At 47.2% G+C, this 24,828-nt stretch overlaps 1 protein-coding gene across 1 annotated transcript in view; it reads left to right on the top strand.

Moving 5' to 3' along the window:
• Positions 1-24,828, top strand: part of LOC126087495 (uncharacterized) — a 153,667-nt gene that overhangs the window by 35,591 nt on the left and 93,248 nt on the right. Inside the window, exons 15-28 of the mRNA XM_049905028.1 lie at positions 394-552; positions 2,026-2,150; positions 4,018-4,212; positions 8,960-9,115; positions 9,715-9,899; positions 10,849-11,031; positions 12,652-12,743; positions 15,001-15,164; positions 15,679-15,838; positions 16,064-16,143; positions 18,551-18,737; positions 20,082-20,237; positions 20,591-20,724; positions 23,077-23,235. Coding sequence (XP_049760985.1) covers positions 394-552; positions 2,026-2,150; positions 4,018-4,212; positions 8,960-9,115; positions 9,715-9,899; positions 10,849-11,031; positions 12,652-12,743; positions 15,001-15,164; positions 15,679-15,838; positions 16,064-16,143; positions 18,551-18,737; positions 20,082-20,237; positions 20,591-20,724; positions 23,077-23,235 — 2,135 coding nt within the window. The remainder of the gene's footprint in view (positions 1-393; positions 553-2,025; positions 2,151-4,017; positions 4,213-8,959; positions 9,116-9,714; positions 9,900-10,848; positions 11,032-12,651; positions 12,744-15,000; positions 15,165-15,678; positions 15,839-16,063; positions 16,144-18,550; positions 18,738-20,081; positions 20,238-20,590; positions 20,725-23,076; positions 23,236-24,828) is intronic.

The raw sequence follows: 24,828 nt of genomic DNA, 5'->3' as shown, positions 1-24,828 counted from the left end.
AGTTCATTTTACAGATGAGGAAACTGAGCCCTAGAGAGGTAGAGTGACCAGCCAAGGTCACACAGCTTATAAGTAGTAGAGCTGATTTATGGACTCCAGTCTGACTCTTTAACCAGGGCTATTCCCACAGTACCTTCCTTTCTCTTCTGGAAAACACATCATAATTCCATGTAGTAGCTAGATTTCCAAGTTCCATTAAGGCAATACTCTTTGCCATCGTTTCTTCAGAGAGGACGTGGTCTTAGTAACTAGGCTTCTGAGAAGCCCCTGATGTGGAAATAGCAGGACCCAGAATGGAGGCTTAGAGGGTCCTTCCTTCAGGCTGTGCCAGCTCCAGGCCCATTTCTCACTGCCTTCTTCTTCCGCTCCCTGCTGGCCATGACTCAACTTTAGTGGGTTCCTTTGTGTGGAGTCACCTCCTGCAGCTTCTGAAGACGGATGACCCCCTGAAACAGACTCTCCGAGATACCCTCCCTGAGGACATCCTCACCCGGGAGTTTCATCTAGAGACCTGGAAACACTCGTCCTATTCTGATGTCACCTTTCACTCAGGTATGGCTGTCTGGGGCAGCCCACTTTTTATTTTATAGCCACACGAGCTGGGGGACCTGGGAGCCCTAACACCACCCAACCTCTTACCCACCCACCTGTCCACCCAGCCAGCCAGCCATCCATTCATCCACCCATCTACCCACTGACCTATCCATCCATCCACCCATCTACCCATCCACATCTATCAGTCCATCCATCCACCAATCCTACCCACTCACATCTATCTATCCATCCATCCACTCATCTACCTACCCACATCTATCTACCCACTCACATCTATCCATCTATCCATCCATTAACCCATCCACCACCCACCCACTCACATCAATCCATCCATTGCACGAACACCTGAGGGCATTATAGATCAAGGATGCTGTTTCCCAAAAGTTAAACATTTACCTGCTACCTGCGTGATTTTTTTCTTTTTTTGCTGCATCCCAATAGCAACTGTGAAACTGCTGTTTTTGTAGGAATAGGTAAAAAGATAGCTATATAATAGCACTCAATCCAATACCTCCATCTTTCCTCCAAATTGGCTCTCTTCTTATATTTGTTTTAAAGGGAAATTTTCTATCACTACCACTAATAGAAAATCAGTTTAACTCCTCATGAAGAGAAAATAGGAGCCCTGGCTGTGCAGTGGTTAAGCACATGGCTGCTAACCAAGTGGTCAGCAGTTGCAACCCACCAGCTGCTCCATGGGGGAAAGGTACGGCAGTCAGCTTCTGTAAAGATCACAGCCTTGTAAACCCGATGGGGCAGTTCTGCTCTATCCTATAGGGTTGCTCTGAGTCTGAAATAACTCCACAGCAGCGGGTTTGTTTTTTTTAAAGAGAAGATAAAGGAGCCCTCGTGGCACAGTGGTTAAGTGCTTGGGCTGCTAATAGAAAGGTTGGCGGTTCGAACCCACCAGCCGCTCCACAGGAGAAAGATGTGGCAGTCTGCTTCTGTAAAGATTTACAGCCTTGGAAATCCTATGGGGCAGTTCTACTCTGTCCTATAGGGTCACTATGAGTTGGAATCAACTGGACAGCAATGGGTTAAAGAGAAGATAATCCTGAAGTGAAATACAATGATGGTGAAACACGTAAATCCTGTGGATTCTGTTGCCTGCTGAGGTCTATGAGTCTGACAACTGTTTTTGCCCTTTGTTAAAGAGGGAGATTAGCACATACAGAGAGGGGTTCAGGCACGTTGGCACCAAACTGCGTCTCTGTTGTAATCAGGCAGGAACCAAAGGGGAATCCTTTCTAGCACCAGGATTTGGTTTTGGGGTCGGGGGCTGCCTCCCCTCTTCTGGTCATCAGATGTGGATGTGATTTGTGACACTTCTGTCCTGTGTTTTCTCTGCTCCTCTATAAGGCTTAAGGCTGAACCTCCTGTCCTAACTGAGAGGACCAGCCGCACGTACTTCTGTAGCCAGACCCTGTCTGGGAGGGTTAGAGAGTGTACTGGTCCTCTCCTTTCTCCTAGTGTCCGGCAGCCTGGGAGCCAACTTGGAGGGGATTCTTCTCTTCTCTCCAGCCTCCTTTCTTCCCCGTTCTGCCATGGCCAACTTAACTATCCATGCCCTAGGTCATGCCTTCAACCTCCTGGAGGTAAGAGGGGACATTAATTCAGTCTTTCCAGAGCCTCTCCTGCACTTGGAAGCAGAAATTATCCCATCTGACCATCTGTCCATCCATCCATTCTCTTATCTCCATCAATCCACCCCTATATTCTGCACCCCCACCCCTACTTCCTCCCACACACCCATCTATCTACACACTCATCCATACATCCATCCACCCATTTCATCCTCTCATACCACCCACCCTCTCATCTATCTGTTCATTCATATACCTTCCCACTCATCTTTCCATCTACCCTTCCACCCACTTGTCCATCTGTCCATTAATCTACCTTTTCACCCTCTTACCTGTCATCTTCTCACCCACTCATCCATCCACCCACCCCTATCCATGCCCATGCTCAACCATCCATCCATCCCACATCCATCCATACACCCACCATCCATTGCACAGATATTCATTCACTACCTAACATGTGCTGGACTCTGGGGATATAATGATAAACAAGAAAGACGTGGTCCTTGCCCTCTTGGTGCCCACAGCCTAGAGAGATAAGAAATGAGTAAATACATGGTTAAAAGAACAGTTACTTGAAATAGGGCATTAGGGGAGGTGGCATTTGAGCTGAGACCTGAAGGGTGAGAAGGCATAGCAGTGTGAAGAGCTGGCTTAAGAGCCTTCCAGGTGGGGAGACCAGTAAGTGCAAAGATCCTGAGAAGAGAAAGGGCTTGGTATGTTTAAGGAACAGAAGTAGAGTAGGGGGTGAAGAGGGGAATGGTAAAATAGGAGGGTGGAGAGAGAGCAGCAGGGCTAGGTCATGGAAGAATTTTAAGCTGGGGAGTAACAGGGTGCGGTTTCAGCATTCTGTTGTGTGGCATTGTGGGGGACAATGATGGAAGAGGGAATATCTCTGAGGTCCTACATCCAGCCAACTTTAGAGCAGTGATTACCTTGGGGCCCACTACTCTTTTCGTATCCTTTCCCCAGCCCCCTGGAGCTTGTCTGAGGGAGAGTTTTTTGTGATATATTCCTACCCCATCTAATTTATGGAGAGCAAGGAACCTATCATCCAAACTTGTCTGGATGGATAGGTTCAGATCTACCAAGAGCTGACCTTTGGTGATTTCTCTATGTGTGTTCTCAGAGACGTCTGGATGGAAGTATGGATGGAAGAATAGACGTAAGGCAGGAAAGGTGGCTGGAAGGAAGGAAGTAGATGGAAGGCTAGGAGGATGGATGGATACATAGAACAAGGGAAAGAAAGCATGGATGATGAATGGATGGTTGGGTAGAACAAAGGAAAGAATGAATAGAATAGTTGTATGGATGAATGGATGGATAGAATAAAGGAAAGAAAGGACAGATGGATGGAAAGCACAGATGGGTGAATGGATTGGCAGATGGAAGGAGGAAGGAATAGAAGGAAGGATTTACTCATTCATCCATCAGGTTTTGAGAACCAACCAGGTCAGGCCTTGAGGATGCCTAGTGAAGGAGACATAGATTCCTGCCCTCATCAAGTTCAGGATCTTATAGGATAACACACATAACTCAATGTATGAGTATGACCTTGAAGTCGTGTGCCGAGGACTCAGAGGAAGGAATGGAGTGATGTGGGAAGGGAATGATGTGGGAATTCAGTGACGGCTTCCCAGAGGTGGCAACATTTGAACCAGTCCTTGAAGAATCAGTAGGAATTCTCTTTGCTGTGTGACATTTGCCAGGCAGATGCAGAGCTTGTTGGGTTTCCCATGTTTCTGTCCCTTTACCTGGTCCTAGGTGGACCCTGGGAGTTCTGAGTGCCCTGTTCCAAGCCTTCAGCCCTGGTCTCTCAGCTCCCCATCACCTGTGGGACTAAGTTGCTGCTCCCTGAGCCCCTGGCTTCTCTTCCCAGCTGGGACTGAGGCTGGAAAATGCTGAAGAAATCACTCGTAAGCTGTTTGGTCAGAAATCATTTTGGGGACATGACAAGGACAGCGAGGAACAGCCAGAGAACCCCCCAGAACCAGAAGTAGGGCCTGCCTCACAGTCATCCAGCCCTGAATGTTCAGGAGAAAGATCCAGGAAGATGAGAGACCTACAGCGGAAGGTAAGGGAAGCCCCCACCCTACTCCCACAGGCACATGCCCACCTTCATCATTCTCAGGGCCAGCTCAGTTGTACATGTTCCATTTTTACCAACTGAACACACTCATGTAACCAGCACCCAGGCTGTTATCATCACCCCAGAGGGTTCTCCCTTTTGCCTCCCTCCTCCAGTTAATACGCACCCTTGTCCAAGGGTCACCACTATTCTGACTTCTGACAGCATCAGTTTTACTTTTTTTTTCCCCACTTCTTCTTCTGACGCCGTATGTCGTATGACTTCTCTGAACCTCAATTTACCCATCTTGAAATACGGAATGATTTCTAATCTTTGTAAAAATTTTATTGTGATAAAACATACATAACATACAATTTGCCACGTTAACCACTTTTACGTATGCAATTCAGTGACATTGATTACGTTCATTATGTTGTGCAGCCATCACCACTGTCTGCTTCCAGATTTTTTCATCATCCTTAACAGCAGCTCAGTGCCCCCTGAAGCAGTGATTCCTCTGGTAACCACCGATACACCCTGATCTCTATACATTTGCCTATTCTGAATAGTTCACATAAGTGGGATCATACAATATTTTGTGTCTGGCTTATTTCATTCAGCATAATGTTTTCAAGATTCATTCATGTTGTAGCATCCATCAGGACTTCGCTTCAGTTTTTGGCTGAATAATATTCCATTTTGTGTATATACCACATTTTGTTTACCTGTACATCTGTCAATGGACACTTCAATTGTTTCTACCTTTTGGCTATTGTGAATAATGCTGCAATGAACCTTGGTAAACAAGTATCTGTTTGAGCTGCTTTCAATCTTTTGGGTATATCCGTAGGAGCGGAATTGCTAGGTCATATGATAGTTCTCTGTTTAAGTTTTGAACTGCCGTACCGTTTTCCACAGCAGCTACACTGTTTTACATTCCCACCAGCAATTGATGAGGGTTCTAATTTTTCCATATCCTTGTCAACACTTGTTGTTTTCCATTTTTCTGATAATAGCCATCCTAGTGGAAGTGAAGTGGCATCTCGTTGTGGTTCAGATTTGCATTTCCCTAATGACTTTGAACATCTTTTCATGTGCTTATTGGCCATTTGTATATCTTCTTTAATGAAATGTCTATTCAGGTACTTTGCCCATTTTTTAATTGGGTTGTTTGTCTCTTTGTTAAGTGTAGGAGTTCTTTACATATTCTGGATATAAAACCCTTATCGGATACATGGTTCCTAAAAATTTTCTCCCAGTTGTTGGGTTGTCTTTTCACTTTGTTGATAAGGTCCTTTGAAGCACAAAGGTTTTTAATTTTGATGAAGTCTAGCTTATCTCTTTTTTGTCTTTTGCTTGCTCTTGCTTTTGGTATCATGTCTAACGTGTTGTTAACAACTAGATCCCAAAGCATTACTTCCATGTTTTCTCCTAAGAGCTTTTTTTTTATGGTTTTCGTTCTCACATTTAGGTCCTTGATCCATTTTGAGCTAATTTTTGTATATGGTGGGAGGTATAGGTACAGCCTCATCCCTTTGCATGTGGAAATCCAGTTTTCCCAGCATCATTTATTAAAGAGACTATTCTTCACTCGACCATCCAAGGCATGACAATTGATTTCTATTTGCCTGGAGCAACAAAAGGAAGAAGGAGAGTCAAGAATAGGAGGAGGATATGGAATGTGTGTGGCTAATTGTCTCCATGAACGCCTGCCTCCTTTACCATGAGACCAGAAGAACTGGATGGTGCCTGGCCTTTAGTGAACATTTTGGTGAAAGATTCTGTAGAAGAATCCTGATTGAAAGGGGGAAAATGCAGAACAGAATTTCAAATTCTCATGGATTCCAGATTTCTGGATCCAAGGGGGCTGGATGAACCCCTGAAACTATTGCCCTGAGATAATCTTTAAAATTTAAACCAAAAATATTCCCTTAAGTCTTCTTAAAACCAAGCAGTAGTTTAGCTTAACTAGTAAAAAAATGCCTGCCTTGAGCATCATGCTCTTTTAAGACCTATCTATATGGGATCGAAGTGACAACAACACCTCTAAAAATTAGATAGGAGACTTAGGGGGAAGTGAATTTATGTTAATGCAGGTGGAACAACTCAGAAAAAGAGGGTGAGAATGGTTGCCCACCTCAAAGAATGTAATCAGTGTCACTGAATTGTACATGCAGAAATGGTTGAATTGGTGCATGTGTGCTGTGTATAGTCTCAACCACCACAACAAAGTAAAATTGAAATAATAAAAGAATGAAAATAGAGACTGGTCTTTCCCTGCTGAATGGAGTTAGTACCCTTGTCAAAAATCAATTGACCATAGATGTATGCATTTATTTATGGACTCTTGATTCTGTTCCATTGGTCTCTATGCTTATCATAATGCCGGTACGAGGCTGTTTTGATTACTGTGGCTTTACAGTATATTTTGAAATCAAGAAGCGTGAGTCTTCCAATTCATTATTTTTCAAGATTGCTTTGGCTATTTGGGGCTCCTTGCTGTTCCTTTCCTCTTTATTGCTGAGTAATAAGTATTCCATTGGGTGGATGATGTACAGTTTATCTGTTTACCTGTTGACAGACATTTGGGTTGTTCCCAGTTTTGAGCTATTACAAATAAAGTTGCTATGAACATTCATGTACATGTCTTTGTACGGACATATGGGTAAACACTTAGGAGTGGGGTGACTGGGTCATATGGTAGGTGTATATTTATTTTTTAAGAAATTGCTAAGTTGTTTTCTTGTATATGTGTCATTTTACGTTTCTTCCAGTTCCAGTTTCTCCACACCCTCGCCAACACTTGGCATGATTAGACTCCTTCATTTTATCCATTTCAATAGTGGGTTATCTAGTAGCTGTAATTTGCATCTCCCTAATGACTAATGATGTTGAGCATCTTTTTATGTGCTTATCTGCTGTCCATATGTCTTCTTTGGTGAAGTATATGTTCAAATTCTTTGCCCATTTTTTTTTTTCTATTAAGTTGTTTTCTTATTGAGTTTTGAGAATTTGTTATGTATTCTGGAAATAAGTCCTTTATCAGATAAAACATTTGCAAATATTTTCTCCCAGTCTGTGGTATGTCTTTTCATTCTCTTCATAGTGTCTTTCAAAGAGCAGAAGTTCTTAATTTTGATGAAATCAAGTTTATCTTTTTTTTTTTTTTATGGAAAGTGCTTTGGGCATTGTAGCTAAGAAATCTTTGCTTAATTCAATGTCAGAAAGATTTTCTGAGGACCCTCTGCAGATCTCCAGATAACCCCATGCAGCCCTTTCCTCCCCAGTACCCTATCCTGCCAAGGCTAGCCACCTGGGTCTCCCCAGACTCTCAGCCCCTGTGCCTGGGGTGTCCTCATGCTCAGCCTCCGTTCTCTTTCCCCACACCCTCTCCCGGCACTGCACCGCAGCCTGGAAACTCTCTCCAGGTGTAAGCTTGGGCTCCCTCATCAGTTTCCCATCCTCAGGGATCATTGTCTCACATTGCCTCGTGTCTGATGTCTTGGGAACTATTGTTTAATCTATTTCACCTGGGCTTCTAGTTGTTTCATGCAGGAGAGCAAATCCAGTCCAACCTGTTTGGCAGCAGCAGGATCATCCGGTTTCCTTTCTGAACTTTATGTACATGGAATCATTCACCATGTACTCCCCAACACCTTTTTTTTTTTTAAACGAGATGAAATTCACATAACATAAAATTAGCCATTTTTGAAGTAAACAATTCAGTGGCATTTAGTATGTTCACAATGTTGTGCAACCAATTCCAGAATGCTTCATTACTCCAAAGGAGACCCCATACCTATTAAGCAGCTTCTCCTCCTTTTCCTCTTTCCCCAGCCCCTGGCAACCATCAATCTGCTTTCTGTCTCTACGGATTTACCTATTCTGGACATTTTATATAAATGGAATCCTACAATATGTGGTCTTTTGGCTTCTTTCGCTGAGCATGGTGTTTTCAAGGTTCATCCACATTGTAATATGCTTCAGTACTTCATTTCTTTTTCTGGCTGAATGATATTCTACTGTATGGATAGACCACATTGTGTTGATCCATTCATCAGTTGATGGACATTTGGGTTGTTTCCACCTCGGTGGTGCTCCCCATGTATTCTTTTTGTGTGTGTGACTTCTTTGGCTCAAAATTTGTATGAGATTCGTCTGTGTTGTTGTGTACACTTATAGTTTATTCTTCCTCATTGCTGTGTAGTATTCTACTGTGTGAACCTGCAACAATTTTTTACCCTATTTATTTTTTTGATGGTTTCTTGGGTAGTTTTCAGTTTCTGGCTATCGCACATAGTGCTGTGAACATTCTTGTGTGTATCTTTTTGGTGACCATGTGTACGCATTTCTGTTTGGCATATCTGGGAGTAGAGATGCCGGATCATACGGTGTGCATATACCTTTATACCAATGATCGTGAAGATGACACAGGACTGGCCAATGTTTTGTTGTTATATATAAGGTCACCACGAGTCGGAGCCAGCTCCACAGCAGTTCACACCAGGGTGTGCATATATTTGGTCTGCTTTTTCACTTCATACTGTTATTTGAGTATTTTCTCTTTTTACTAAAAACTCATTCTAAGCATAAACTTTGATTTCCAATCTATGGGTGGACTTCATTTTATATGACGGCTCTCCTATTGATGGGCAGTTAGGTTGTTGACAATTTTTGCTCTTCTAAAATGTCACCACATACATCTGATGTGAATACATTTCGTTCCTGGTCAGTGGTCTCGGTTCTCCCTCAGGTGACCCAGAGGCACGGGGAGCGGCGGGCGCTGCGCTGTGAGTTGAGTGTGAAGATGTTTGGCCATGAGCTGAGCTTCATGAACTGTGGGGCGATGGAAAGTCACTTGAAATGGCAGTCCTTGAACCTGGCTGAGTTGGTTGTCAAGCTCCTGAAGGTACCATAAGCCAGTCTTGGTCCTGCCCTGCTGACATTGCTTCCCCACCCTGTTTCTTGTTTGACACTTTGACCAAACTCTTAAGAGCATGGAATTTGGAGCCAGACTGCCCACGTTCAAATCCTAGCTCTACTGCTTATCTCCTTGGGCATGTTGCTTAACTTTCCGTGGCCTCGGTTTCTGCATCTGTGAAATGGGAATAATAATAATAACAACATATACTGCATAAGGTTGTTATATCAAATGAGTTAATGCAACAAAGTGGTTAGAACATGCCTGGCACATGCTAAGTGCTCTTTGCTGCAAGCAGGGCCTAGTCCCTCCTTATCGACTCACCCTAGACCCCCAAACTTTCATAGGCAAACTGCCTGGGTTCAAATCCTGGCTCCACTCTTCTCTAGCTATGTAGTCTTGGGCAGGTTGTTTATTTGTTTGAGGCCTCAGTTTCCTAGCCTGGAAATGTGGTGGGGGAAGGTAATGAGGATGTTCCCTCTGAGGGCTGAGGTGAGGGTTGGATGTGGTTGTGTGAGCTTGGTGTTGGGGCTGCGCCTGGCCCTTGGCAGAGGCTTCCCCGTGCACATCGTGACTTTTGGCCACAGGGTCAGGAGGTGCAGGTGAACCGGAGGCTGAGCCTGGCCATGGAGGAGCTCACCTTCCCCACCATGTCTGGCCTCCCAGCCCAGCTGACCCTCAACGCCTCTGCTGCCATCAGTATCCGTGTCCGAGGGGCTGCCGACTTCCAGCAGCGCTCGGATTTCTTTGTGAACGGTTACATCAAGCCCAGGTAGCTATTTCCAGGGAGCTGGGGGGTGGGAGCCTCCTTTTGCAGGGAGCCGCAGTGAGCTGGAGGGCTCTGGAGGCAGCAGCATGGGCTGGAGAGGGACCTTACACCATCAGACCAGCTATTGTGTGAGGAAGATCCTGAGCTGTTATGCCCACTTTACAGATGAGAAGACTGAGTCTCAGAGAAGGCGGTCATGTGCCCAAGGTCACACAGCAGAGCAGAGTGGCTGGGGTTCTGATAGAGGCTAGTTTGATGCCAGAGCCCAATGATCGTACCTTCTACTCCACTCTGTCTCTGAGGGGAGGGTGCGAGGGAAAGGGAGGAGGAGGGCAATCCACACGACCTGTAAGACAGGCTTAGCTCTGAACCCACTGACTTATTACCACCATTCAGTGAGGCGTGCACTTTGCTTGTTCCCATTTAATAGCTGAGGAAACTGGGGCTCAGGGAGATTATGCCACTGGCCCAGGGGTCCATGGTGCTAAAGCATCTGAGCTGGAATTGCCCACTACTCAGTTCGATTCTGGAGCCTGTCCCAGACCTGCTGGCCCACTGTCCCCAAACACTCATCTCACGTACCCCTAGTTTCTGGGTCTGGTTTGGGGAACATGGACGTCCTATGCCCTGGAGGCTCTTCGAGATGGGTTTGGGAGTTAGACAGCCGGGGTCCAAGCTCTGGCTCTATTGTATCTTGGCCACAGGTTCTAAGGCAGGTGGTTTCACCTCTCTAAGCCTCAGTTTCCCCATCTGTAAAATGGACCTAATGATGGTGAGGGCCACTATGGAGCAGTTGATGAGTGGTGGCCACAGTGAAGAGGGTGTCCTGCCTCAGGATGGAGGAAAACGGCCTGGGGGTGGTGGGTGGGTTGACACTGGGTTTGCAGACTGGGCTGGGATGACCCTCAGCTGCCAGGCCTGCAGGTACAGCTGGTGTGTACCTCTCCCTCAGCGCCTTGCTCCAGATCTCAGCGCAAATGGGCACAGCAGGTGCCCTAGGGCGGGCAGGGGTGAGGTGGGTGACCGGTATCCAAGGCACTGCCAGCCTGGACGGCGGGATCCAGGCAAGGAAGGGCCAGGACCTGAAGGTGCACCTGAACACGCCCGAGGAGGCCATAGAGCTGCTCAACTTCAGGTAGGACTCCTGCACCAGAGGGGGGAGGGGGTGATGTCATGGGCACACATGCAGGAGTGTGTGCATGTCTGTGAGCAAGTGTATGATCAAGTGTGTCGGTAAGAGTGAATGCCTATGTGTGTGCCTGTGAGTCTGTATCTGTGAGCATGTGTGTGTGAACATGTGTCCATAGCATGTATGTGAATATATACCTGTGCCTGTGAACATGTATGTGAGCATGTGTGCAACATGTATGTGGTCATGTGTTTGCAATATGTATATGGTCTTGTGTGAGAGTGGGTGGGTCTGTGCACAGGTGTGCATGAACGTGTGCCTCTGAGCATGAATGTGGCATGAGCATGCTTGTAAATGAGTGTGTTTGAGCATGCGTGCCAGTGAATCTGTGTGCATATTATCGTGTATGTGTGAACGTTGACACGTGTCTGTGACTGTGGGTGTGTGTGTCTGTGAGTGGAAGTGGGTGTGTATCTGTCCTGTGTGTGTGTGCATGTGAGTGTATGCCTGAGTGTCTCTGTATGTGTGTTCGTGAGTGTGAGGATGTATATGTGAGAGAGTTTGTGTGTCTGGGAGTGTTGTGTGCACATGGGAACACAGTACACGAGCATGTGTGTGTGTGCATGAGAGAATGGGTGTCTGAACATGTGTGTGAACATGTGTCTCTGAGTGTGTCTATGAACATGGGTATGTGGCTGTGAACAACTGTGTTATGTCTATAATGTGTTTGTGAATGTGTGTCTGAACACGTGCATCTCTGAACATGTATCTATGAGCATGCGCCTCTGTGAACACGTGAGTGTACATATGTGTCTGTGAACGTGTGTGAGCATGTATGTGTGAGTGTGCCACTGAGTAGATATAAGTGTGTGTGTCTGTGACAGCGACTGTGCAGAGGCCCAGGAGTGGGGGTGGGAAACTCCCATTCTCCTCAGTGCTTTACCAAGGTCCCTCCTGGGTCCTGCTGGTCCCCCACCCCTTCAGGAGGTTATGCTTGGAGAGTAGGTTTCAGACTGAGCAAGAGTGAATCCAGGCTGCCCCTGGAGGCTTCCATCTGTGCCCTGTCTACCTGCTTCCTTCCCTGTTGTCTCCACCATAGCCTGAGGCATGTCCCCCCTGCTGCCCTCCACGCCCTTCTCTCCACAGCAGCCAGAGAGGTCATTAAAATATAAATTAAGTCATCTCACCCAAACCCTGCTTCTTAGAATAAAATCCAGGCTCCTCCCCCAGACTAAAGGTGAGAGCCCTGCTCCTCTCTTCCCTGGCTCACTCCCCCCAGCTCCTCACGCCAGCCTTCTTTTTGTACTCTTAGAGGGAACACCTCATTCCTGCCCAGGGCCTTTGCACTTGCCATTCCCTCTGTTTGACTTGCTGGCCCCTTCTTGTCCTTTAGATGTCACTCTGCAGGACAGAACCCCATGCCTTCCCTGTTTTAGGTTTTCCATGGCGTTTACGCATTTGTTGACATATTTATTGAGTGTCTTTTCCACTGGAGTGCCAGCCCCAAATGCCTGTTCTTTTGACCGTGGAATTCGCCCCAGTGCCAAGCACCAGCAGCTGAAGGCATACTTGTCAAATAAATGAATGAAAATGGCTTGTCTGGAACTGTCCTCCTTCCCTATCCAGCTCTAAGCTGTATCTTGTCACTGGGAATGACCTGAGGAGCCTCAATCATGTCCACAGCCCTTCCGAGGCCCACTCCTGTACTGACAAGGAAGGTAGGTGTCCCCAAGTGGGTATCCTGGCCTTGAGGGGGGTAACATCAGCTCCAAATTCCAGAGTTGCTCTTCTGACTAAAAGTACCTCTTAACTCAGTAATTCTGCTTCTAGAACTCTGTCCTATGGAAATAAACTGAAATCACTTTTACATGCCCGATGCAAAAAGATGTTCCTTACATTATTATTTACAAGAGCAAAAAAGAAGAAATAATTCAAATGTCCAACAGTAGGGTTGGAAAACTATAGCTTATGAGCTAAGAATGGGTTTTTATATTTTTTAATGGTTGAAAAACAATCGAAAGAAGACTATTTCATGACATGACAGTTTTATGAAATTCAAATGTCAGTGTCCATAAAAGAAGTTGTATTTGTCTACGTAGCTTGCATACTTGCTTTTGTGTTTGTAGACACTCAGTTTAGTAAATTGTGGAGCTATTTCATAATTCTTAAACCCTATGATGAAGGAGGTATTTTAATAACATGAGAAAATTCCATGAAAATAATATTAAATGAAAGGCAACAAAATTGAATATAGCCTCAACTGGGTAAAAGGACGGGAAGGGAATAAGCCAAATAAGAGCAGAGCTTCCAGCCTCTTCCCCCTCCCCGACCCCCTGTCTTAATAGTTTATTTGCTTTGAAAGTGGTGAAGATATGTCAACTATGTTTTCAAGGCAGGCCCTGACAGAGATTTTTTTCCAATTATTTTTGGAGTGAGGTGAGGACAGATGAACACGTACAAATTTTGCTTCTGGGTGATTTTTTTTTTTTTTTTGCATTTAAAAAGACTTATAAATAAACTTTGTAAGTATAGCACACATACAGGAAGTTTTAAAACAACTTTTCTGGATTTTCTAATTTTCTGCAATGAATACGTTTTTATAAAAGCAAAATCAAACCTGTTGCCGTCAGGTCAGCTCCGACTCATAGTAACCCTATAGGACAGAGTAGAACTAACTGCCTCACAGGTTTTAGGAAGCTGTAATCTTTACAGAAGCACACTGCCTCAGGTTCAAACTACCAACCTTTTGGTTAACAGCTGAGCCCTTAACCACTGCTCCAAAAAAATATTAGTAGGGAACACTTATTAATGGAGACAAGAACTGTTCTAAATGCTTATAGACCTACTAATTCTCACAGCAACACCAGGAAGCCATTGCTATTATCATTCCCAGTTTACAGAGGAAGAACATAGAGGCACAGAGATCTTAAGTAATTTGCCCAAGGTCACACAGCTGGGAAGCGGCAGAGCTGGGATTTGAATCCAGACAGAAGGCTCAGGAGCTTGTTTCCTTAACCTCTACACAGTGCTGGTCCACCTTCTTTTTTTTTTTTTAATTACTGTTGAAAATATACAGAGCAAAAATACACCAATTGGACAATTTCTACCTGTACAATTCAGTGGCACTGATAACGTTCTTCAAGTTGTGCAACCATTCTCACCCCCCTTTTCCAAAATGTTCCTCTCCCGTTTACACAAACTCCCTGCCCCCAAGTTTCCTATCTGACCTTTCAATTTGCTGTTTTCACTTTGATCCCATATAGATAGTCCTTTAAAAGGTCACAATGCTCAAGGCAGACATTCTTTACTAATTAAACTATTATTTGGTTTAAAGAAGACTTGAGGGGATGTTTTTCATTTAAGGTTTAAAGATTGTCTCAGGGGAGTATCTCAGGGGTTCATTAGCCTCCATGGCTCCAGAAAGCCTGAATTCTATGGGAATTTTCAATTCTGTTTCACATTTTCCCCTCTTTTGATCAGGATTCTTCCTAGAATCTTTGATCAAAACGTTCAGTAATGGTGACTGGGCACTCTCCAGTTCTGGTCTCATGGCACAGGATGGCCAACACTCTTTTAAAGTCTACACTAGGAAATCTCAACTGAAGTGCTTTGCCCCCCGCCCCCACACACACAAGTGACATTTGGCAACATGGAGACATTTTTGGTTGTCACAACTAGAGGTTTGCTACTGGAATCTAGTGGGTAGAGGCCAGAGATGCTGCTAAATTTCCTACAGTGTGCAGGTAGCCCCCAACAAGAAAGAATTGTCTGGTCCCAGGTGTTAGTAGAAATGAAGTTCAGAACCCTGGTCTACATAGCACTACCTCACACAACTAATGTCTATGCAGTGCTGTTTCTCAAAAGAAGACAGAGACACTGTTTCATTGCTGCAGAGCCTTCTGCATTGCCTTAGGCCAGCACCCACAGCCTGCTGACTCTGACTGACCAACATTGCCCACTCACCTCTCTCTGCAGTATCCCGCACCTGGGGCTGGCAGCTGTGTACCGAGGTGAACTGGCCGGCAGCCGGCCAGCCCTACCTGCTCTCAGTGCCCGTGTCTGTAGCTGTGATGCTGAAGAAGCAGGACTGTGGCCTCCAGCAGTATCTGCTGGAAGCCGCCTACAACCTCCATCTCCAGGTAGGTCCTCTGGATTGCCCCTTCCTCCCCCTGGAGCCTGCTTGTGCTTTCCATCCTGGGCGGGTTGTGGTATCCCCTGGATGTTACTGAGAGGTCAGCCTAGGGCTCACCCCCAAGCATTATGGGGCCCCTGTCTGGGCTGTTGGGCTGGGCAGGTCTTGCCACAGGGCATTTGCACATGCTGACCCCTCTGCTTAGGGTTCTCTGACTTGTTAATTTTGAATTCCTCAGTTTAGAAGTCACCTTCTATGGGAAGCCTGCTCTGATTACCCCAAACTAGGTCATGTTTGGTGGACTCACTGGCAGCTAACAACAACATATATGATTTCGGGCTGTTCTGCAGGGCTCTGCTCTCCCCCAGGGTACAATTTTAGATGCCAAAAAATACCTGGTTGGGTTCTTCTCTTGTAAGGTCAAGGTTTAGAAGTGTGGGGGTAGGGCCTTTTCTCTGGAAAAGGGGATCCGCAGGACCAGGGAGGGGTTCTCAGTCCTTAGGACCCTACTGTGTTTCTAGAAGGACAGCTGGCTCCCTGAAGAAGCCACAGCCCACATCTTCATGGGCACGCCCAAGTCAGAGGTTCTGAGGGATGTCGGGGTGGACATCAGCTATAGCTTGCCCCAGAGGAAGTTCCGGTTCAGGCTTCTCCATCCCAAGAAGAAAATTGAGCTGGACGGTAATGATGATTCTTCTTCCCATTCACTGTGACCCTCGCCATGTGCCAGGCCCAGGGCTGGGCACCTGTCCCTGTGACGTCAGCGCTAAACCCAGCCCCATTTACAGGAGGGTGGGGGAGCCACAGGCTCAGAGGTTAAGGAACCAGCAGGGGGTCCCCCAGCAAATGCAGGGGCAGAGCCAGGATGTTGAATGCAGATCTCTAAACTCTCCACTTGTCTCCCAGGAAAGATAGAAGCTCTCCGGAGTACCCACATGGGCCACCTGGAACTGATCCTGGATGACAGGGATGTCTACTATATCAAGGTGTGCTCCATGTCCTCGGCCCATCTGTCCCAGGGACCTGCCATCTACCCAGGCATTTCTGACCCCAGGTCTCCGCTTAACGGTCCCACATCCTTTGGGGTTTCAGCAGCTCTTCCTCTTCTACCTGTCAGCACCTATTAGTTCTTATTACCCAGAAAAATTTAAAGAAGAAAGAATGGGCTCAATTTCTACCCTTGCTAGTCCCACTGATGTTAACAGAATGCAGGAAATGCCTTAAAAATTTTGGAGTACAGAAAGGTATAAAAGGCCAAGTTAAAACATTAAAAAATTTCCAGAAGAAATGTTGACGTATCCACCAGGCTATATGCCTGCAAAACCTTTGGGTTTTTTTTGTTTGTTTGTTTTATACAGAAGGCTCACACTCTAGTCTTTGTTTACACCTTGGTTTTTGTTACTCAAAAATATATCTTTGCTATCTTTTTATACTATCATGTGCTGGCACAGGTTAAATTTTATTTAATTTTTTAAAAAATAGCCAATACACCTAAAGGTCCCTGAATAGTGCAAACGGATTTTGCACAGCTGGTAAACTAAAGGCTGTTGGCTCCAGCTCACCCAGTGGTGCCCCAGAAAAAAGGCCTGGTGATCTACTTTCAGAAAGATTAAAAAAAAAAAAAAACCCAATGCCGTCGAGTCAATTCCGACTCATAGCGACCCTATAGAACAGAGTAGAACTGCCCCATAGAGTTTCCAAGGAGCACCTAGCGGATTCGAACTGCCGACACTTTGGTTAGCAGCCGTAGCACTTAACCAAGAGATTACAACCAAGAAACCCTATGGAGCAGCTCTACTCTTGCCCCAGAGGAAGTTCCGGTTCAGGCTTCTCCATCCCAAGAAGAAAATTGAGCTGGATGGTAATGATGATTCTCCTTCCCATTCACTGTGACCCTGTAACACATGGGATCGCGAGTTCTTAACCAGGGTGCCTGGAGGGAACTCAGTGGGTCATTGAGGCCCTGAAATTGTGTGCAGAATTTTTGCATCTGCCCATCCTCCCAGGGACAGGGTTTAGCACTTTCGTCCAGTTCTCACCTGGGTCTGTGACTCCCAAACGGTAAAAAACAGCAGCTTTAGACCTCTCCTCAAGCTGAACCTCTGGGTACCCCTGGCAATGAGGCAATGAGGCTTCGATTTCCAGTGATTTCTCAAGGAAGTCTGGAGTTAGCATCTAGAGCTGGGGCTGGATTGTCCCCGTTCCCACCTCTGCTGTGGCTGGGTGGCAGAAAAGCTGCCAGGGAAGCTGGCTTTCTCCCAGACCTGCTGACTGCTGAGCCCTGCAAATGGCTTGCAGAGCCCCTGGGAGCCCTCAGGCTTCCACTGTTTGGGAAATGAGAAGCGCTAATTGCCTTCGCCTCCCGAGGACCCTCTGCTGCTCCCCAGAGAGCTGACAGCAGCCTGGAAGCATTTGGCTTTAGAGAAACTCGAGTTCCATCTGCCCCAGGCCCATCACAAAAGCGGAAACAGCTGGAGCTTCCCAAAGCCTGTTCTGGCTGCCCTGTGGGTGGTCCTGGGCCCAGGGTACCCCATGCAGTTCTCTTGAAGTCTCTCAGTAACCCCATATGGGGTAGGGAAGCAGGTAGAGGAGCTCATGAATATAAGGCAGCAGAGTGGGGCTCAAGTTGGATCAGACTTGATGGTATTTAAGAATGACATGGGGACAAATACTATGTGATCCCACTATATGAAATATCTAGAATAGGGAAATGCATAGAGAACGAACTTTATTAGTGGTTACCAGGGGCGGGTAAGGAGCCCTGGTGATGCAACAGTTAAGCACATGGCTGCTAACCAAAAGGTTGGCAGTTTGAACTCACCCAGCAGCTCTGCAGGAGAAAGACCTAGCAATCTGTTCCCGTAAAGATTATAGCCTAGAAAACCCTATGGTACAGTTCTACTCTGTCACACGGGGTCACTATGAGTCTGAATCAACTTTTCACGGCACCTAACAAAAGCTCAGTGGTGAAGAGCTGTGGCTGCTAACCAAAGGGTTGGCAGTTCGAATCCATCAGTCGCTCCATGGAAACTCTATGGGGCAGTTCTACTCTGACCCATAAGGTCACTATGAGTCAGAATCCACTCGATGGCAATGTTTTTTTTTTTTTTTTTGAACAACAGCAACAAAGGAGGATAAGAGGGGAAGGGGAAGGTATTGCTTAAAGAGGTCTGAGTTTCTGTTGAGTGGATGGAGAAATTTGGAAACAGATAGTGTGATGGTTGCACAGCATGGGGAATGTGATTGATGTCACTGAGCTGTACACTAAAAAGTGGTTGATATGGTAAATATTTTATTAAATGTATATCCCACCACAGTAACAACAGCAGTAAAAGACATGCAGGAGAACCTTTCCTTTCGGTGCCCTTCCCAGCTGATGTTGGGCCTTTTCAGGGCAGGAGCGACCTGCAGCCAGCGGCGGATGGTGGGGCCCAGTGGTTTGAGGCCCAGCTGGAGGTGAAGCTAGTGAGGGCAGGCAACCCCATGGTCCTGGCTGGGAACCTCACCCTGCAGGCTGGCAGCAAGCTGGCCTTCTCTGTGGCCCTGAGCAACCTGCTGAGCGACCAGGCCTACATGTCAGGTAGGAGGTGGAACCCCCTCACCCATGGCCCCCATGCCCTAACCCTATCTTCAGTGATCAGGCTATGGGGACTAAGGGCCCCTTTTGTAATTCCCATCCGTAATACCAACATCCCACCTAAGGAGAAATCCAGGCTCTATAGCCACTCATAGCTTCTCCTTGAGCCCCCCAGGCTCCCTTTCTAATGTACTACTTCCCCCTCCACCCCCATGCCTCTTCCGTACCTTCAAACAGCAGCTTTTGGACTATTTCGATTCTAGTCCGCAGTAAGAAACACATTTTGCATTTTGACCCCAAATGACACAGCGTACCGTTTAAAATATTGAATGCAGGGGCTGGCCCAGGCACTGGTCAGTCCAAGAACATGCCTCCTGTTGTGCTGGAGTGGGCCTGGGTGTCACCTTTAGGGGCTCGTCATGAGGCATTCTGGGGAGTCCTGAGGAAGGTCAGGGACAGGGACACTTGAGGTGGTGGCTGTTGACCGCATTTCCCAGTGGCCATCCAATTGATTCTGACTCATTGTGACCTGATGTATGTCAGAGTAGAACTGTGCTCCACAGCGTTTTTAATGACTGCTTTTTTAGGAGTAGATAGCCAGGCCTTTCCTCCGAGGCGCCTCTGGGTAGACTCAAACCTCCAACCTTTTGGTTAGCACCAAGTGCATTAACAGTTTGTACAAGCCAAGGATTGTGCTGACCACGCGGCAGGAGCGTTTTTCAGTGTTTTAACAAGTGCCTTGCCGTACTGTGTGTTCTGGCTGAACATCAGTGTGCACACATACTCATGGAGCAGAAACCAATGTTTCAGAAAGTAGAATTTACCCAGATAACACATACACACCGCCATTTCTCTTCTCTTCCATTCCATTTTACTTCGACTTCATTTTAAAAAACTTTTGCCCATTGTTATTGTGTGTTGTTGAATCAGTTCCGACTCATGGCAACCCCATGTGACAGAGTAGAGCTGCCCGTGGGATTTTCTTGGCCTTAATCTTTATGGAAGCAGGTCACCAGGCCTTTCTTTCATGGTACTGCTGGGTGGGGCTGAACTGCCAACCTGTAGGTTAGAGGTTGAGCACAAACTGTGTGTACCATCTAGGGACCTAGGACCCACAGAATGGATTTTCTGAGTTGCCACCCACAGTGCAAATAAAACTACCTGCAGCCCCATTGTCAGCCTCCCTCAGGCATGAGAAATCGGGGGTTGGGAGCAGCTCACCCTGGCCTGGTCCCTGCAGTCTCCTGCCTCCCATCTTCTTGCCTGGTCCTGGGGGTAGGGGTGTCATTCCCTGGGTGGAGCCATACGCCAGTCCTGCGCCTCTCGGCCATCACTTCCTCCCTACAGTGCTGCTGGAGAAGAAGGTGGAGGACGGGCTACAGGTAGTGGCTCTGGGTGGTGACCTTTTTCTGCCGGGGCTCCTGGGGCTGTACGCCCTGGGCCTGCTGCAGCTTCGGGGCCACCACTGGACCAACATCCTGAGGATCAAGTACGGCCTCCAGGGTACACACTGGCACCTGGTGGGGTGGGGTGGGTTGGTGGGACCTGCCCCGCCTGGGGGTTGGGGCTACGGGGGTGAAGGCGCTGCTCTTGCCATGTCCTTAGCCACTAGTTGCCTCTTTCGCTCTGAATGTGACTGTGTACCTCCCCATTAAAAAACAAGTACACGTGGGGAGGCGGGGCAGAGAAACAGGAGGTGGGCAGACATCCTGCCCATCTCTTAAAACTGCCCATCAGTGGGTTCCAATGGAGCTATGTGGGGGAGGCCCCGGGGGGGGGGGGGCATTGGCTGAGGCCCGACTGGGTTGGGGGCTGCCTGGGAGCAGAAAGGCAGGGCCTCGGGTTGACGGACACAGGTCAGGCGAGGCGGCCAGAGCAGGAGTGCAGCACCAGGCAGGAGCTGCGGGCAGAGCACGGTGCAGGCGGCATCTACAGGCTGGCGCTGGACCACAAGCTCCACTGCACGCAGGTCCCTGCCTTCAACCACAAGGTAGGTGCTCAGCAGGGGACTGGAGTGCAATGGGGCCGGGGGTGGTCGGGGCTTGAGCACCCCAAACTCCTCAAAGAGGTGGACTTGCTTAAGGTCGTGTAGCTACGGCAGACAGATCAGGGTTTGGAACTTCAGGCCTTGTCTTCAGTTCTGCATTTATTTAAATTATTTTTTATTTAAGTCATTTATTTATTGTCTTAGGTTTCTCTGGAGAAACAGACCCAATGGTATATATATGTGTGTATTTTTTATGTATGTGTGTATATATGTATATATGTATCCATATGTCCAGAGAGAGAAAGTATCCCAAAATCCATAGGTCAGGTGATGGGAAGAGGAGAAGAGTTCTGGCAAGATACCTGTATATAGTTTGGAGGCAGAATACACCCTAGGGAAAATTCCCTTTTTGTTCTTAAGGCTGATTGGATAAGGCCTGCCCACATTTTATAGAGGATTTTAATCTGTTTACTTAAGGCCAGCTGATTTAATCACATGAAGTAGTTAAGAGCTATGGCTGCTAACTAAAAGGTAGGCAGTTCAAATTCACCAGCTACTCCTTGGAAACCCCATGGGGCAGTTTTACTCTGTCCTGTAGAGTTGCTATGAGTTGGAATCGACTTGACAGCAACGAATTTGGTTTTTTTTTTCTTGATTACTTCATAAGAGCATCTGGACTAAATGTCTGACCAAGCAACTGGGCACGGTAGCCTAGCCAAGCTGACACATAAAATGAACCGTTCAGACAGACTGCTTTACTTACCTGGAGCTGCTGTAACAGAAATACCACAAGTGGGTGGCTTTGACGAACAGAAATTTATTATCTCATTGTTTAGGATGCTAGAAGTCCAAATTCAGGACGCTGGCTATAGGGGAAGACTTTCTCTCTCTTGTCGGCTCTGAGGGAAGGTCCTTGTCTCTTTTCAGCTTTTGTGTCTTGGTTCCTTGGAGATCTCATGTGGTGGGGCATCTCTCTTCCCCCAACTACTTGCTTGCTTCATCTGCTCTTTTATATCTCGAAAGAGATTGATTTAAGGCACACCCTACGCTAATACTGGCTCATTAACATAACAAAGAAAACCCATTTCTGAATGGGCTTATAACCATTATAACCAATTTCTGTAGGGTCAATTCTGACTCATAGTGACCCTATGGGACAGAGTAGAAATGCCCCATAGGGTTTCCAAGGAGTGGCTGGTAGATTTGAACTGCCAACCTTTTGGTTAGCAGCCAAGGTCTTAACCGCTGTGCCAATAGGGCTCCATAACCACTGTAGGGGTTAGGATTTATAACCTATTTTGGGGAGACACAGGTTAACCCGTAACATAGGCATTTACTAAACATCTACAGTATTCCCAGTATTGGGGGTTCGTCTGTGAACAAAGGCAGCACCTGGTCCTTGCCACCCCACTGCTGAGTGGCAGGGGGACAGAGAGAGAGAGAGAGGAAAGCCAGATCAACAGAAAGCTAATTGCCATGAGTGGTAAACAGAGCAGAGGTTAAGCGAGCACAGCAGAGGGGAGTCTAGTTTGGATGCGGGACTGGGAAAGGATTCTTTGGGAAAGTAATGTTTAAGCTAAAATGAAAACATGAGGCAATATCAGTCCCATGAAAGCAGAGGCACCAGCATGTGCAGAGGCCCTGGGGTAGGAGGGAGACTGGAATGTGTAAAGGACTGGTAGGCAGCCAGAGTGGCTGGAAGGATGAACAAAGGGAGCATTCGTTCATTTACCTGTTTAAAGATCCGCCTTCCCCATGGGACTGTCTCCTCCACAAGGGCAAGGTCCATGTCTAGCTTGTTACTTTTGGGTACCTGGTGTCCAGTGCCAAGCTTGGCACCCTCTTGACACTCAGGAAGAGTGTGTTGCCTCAACCACGTCCCTAGAGGTGGGAGAGAATCCCAGGAGCCTGAAGGTGTGAGACCCTGAGCCAGGTAGGCTCTATCCAGGAAGCTGGGACCAGAAGCTACCATGGAAGAGTGGGGGGCAGCAAAGCCCCAGGTTTACATGAAGCAGATCAGCATCATTTCCCCAGAGGGCCCGGCCCGCAGGGCTGCCGGCCCTTCTAGCACCATGTTGGGGAGCAGACTAGGTAGGGCATGGTGACTAAGACACTCACCTCAGGTGCAAAATTTAAAAAACTAGGGTGTAAAAAACTTAGTCATCATGATGAATCATATTCTAATGCAGTAACATAGTTCTTAAATTAAAAAATCAAAATCAATGCAAAAAATCCGTGCCTCTCATAGAACCTTCTCCCCAGAAAGTAAGCCTACCTGTGCCCCACGGGTGGTGGCGGAGAAGAGCCCGGGGACTGGGCAGGCCTCAGGGGGTCTCACTGGAGTGTGTGTCTCAGGTCCAGGTTCAGCACAAGGAGGACTCCGGCCTCGTACACTCGCAGCTGGAGGCCAGCTTTGGGGATCGTTGGGACGAGGCCAACAACAAGAGGCGCCTCCGTGTCAGCCAGACCTTTAGGAACGACTCAGGCCCCGCCCTGAGCAATTACTTCATGGAGGTGAGCTGCCGAGTCCCTGCAGGCCAGCAGGGATGGAGGGAGCTGGGAAGGTCCTAGTGTGTCAGCCTCAGGCCCTGGTTGCTAAGTCACAACCCCACAGCCAAAATTCAGGCTTAGCAACATCACCGTTTTCACCTCCAGGCTCCAGGCAAATGAGCACCTAACTCCATGAGGGGGGCCTCTGAGTGCCAACAGCTGCCAAGGACCTGGCCGCCATTATCTGCTAGGCTTGTGAAATGCAGTTTTCCAACTGTAAAATGTGTTTTGGGAACAAGAGTTCATTTTTAGGTTTTACCTTGGGAGGGTGTATTAGCTTCTTAGGGCTTTGTTTGTGGCAACAAAGTACCGCAAACTGGGTGGTTTATAACAACAGAAATTTATTGTCCACAGTTCTAGAGACTTCTTGTTGCTATTAGTTGCCATGGAGTTGATTCCGACTCATGGCGACCCCATTTGACCCCATGCATGCAGAGTAAACTGCTCCATAGGGTTTTTAAGGCTGTGACCTTTTGGAAGCAGATCACCAGGCCTGTTCTCTGAGGCGCTTCCAGGTATGTTTGAACTGCCAACCTTTTGGGTAGCAGTTGAGTGTTTAACCATTTGCGTCACCCAGGGACCCCTACGTTCTGGAGGCTTACCCCTTTGCTGTCAAGTCGATTCGACTCTTAGCAACTGTATAGGGCAGAGAAGAGCTGCCTCATAGGGTTTTCAAGGCAGTAATCTTTACAGAAGCAGACTGCACATGTTTCTCCCATGGAGCGTTTGGTGGGTTCAAACCACGGACCTTTTGGCTAGTAGTGGAGTGCTTAACCACTGCCTCGCCAGGGCTCCTTGTTCTGGAGGCTGGGAGTCCTAAACCAAGGTGGCGATGGGGCCATGCTCCCTCTGAAGGCTCTAGGGGAGAATCCTTCCTTGCCTCTTCCAGCTTTTGGTGGCCTCGGGTATTCCTTGGTTTGTAAAGGTCTCATTGCAGCCTCTGCCTCTGTGGTCACGTGGCTGTATTCCCTCTATGTCTGGGTCTCTTCTTTTATAAGGACACCAGCCATATTCGATTAGGGAAAAAAACCCAAACCCATTGCCGTCGAGTCAATTCCGACTCATAGCAACCCTATGGGACAGAGTAGAACCGCCCCATAGGGTCTCCAAGGCTGTAATCTTTACAGAAGCAGACTGCCACATCTCTCTCCCACAGAGCACCACTTGGGTTCGAACTGGCGACCTTTCAGTTAGGAGCCAAGTACTTTATCCACTGCGCCATCAGGGCTCCTTATGGTGGATTAGGACCCACCCTAATTTAGTACGTCCTCGTTTTGATCACATGTGCAAGACGTTATTGCCGAACAAGGTCATATTCATAGGTACTGGGGCGTCTTACCCCCCACTGCATTCTACAGGAGAAAGACATGACTGTCGGTCTTGGGAACCCTATGGGGCAGATCTGCTTTGTCCTATAGGGTCACTATGAGTCAGAATTGACTCGACAACAATGGGTTGATTGGTTAGTTGTGGTGTTTTAGTTACCTAGTGCTGCCATAACAAAATATTGCAAGCAGGTGGCTTTAAAGAACAGAAATTTATTTTGTCGTAGTTCTG

This window comes from Elephas maximus, chromosome 12, assembly GCF_024166365.1.
Source record: "Elephas maximus indicus isolate mEleMax1 chromosome 12, mEleMax1 primary haplotype, whole genome shotgun sequence".
Taxonomy (NCBI): Eukaryota; Metazoa; Chordata; class Mammalia; order Proboscidea; family Elephantidae; genus Elephas; species Elephas maximus.
The sequence above is the reverse complement of the archived record's forward strand: the minus strand, read 5'-3'. Positions and strand labels throughout refer to the sequence as shown.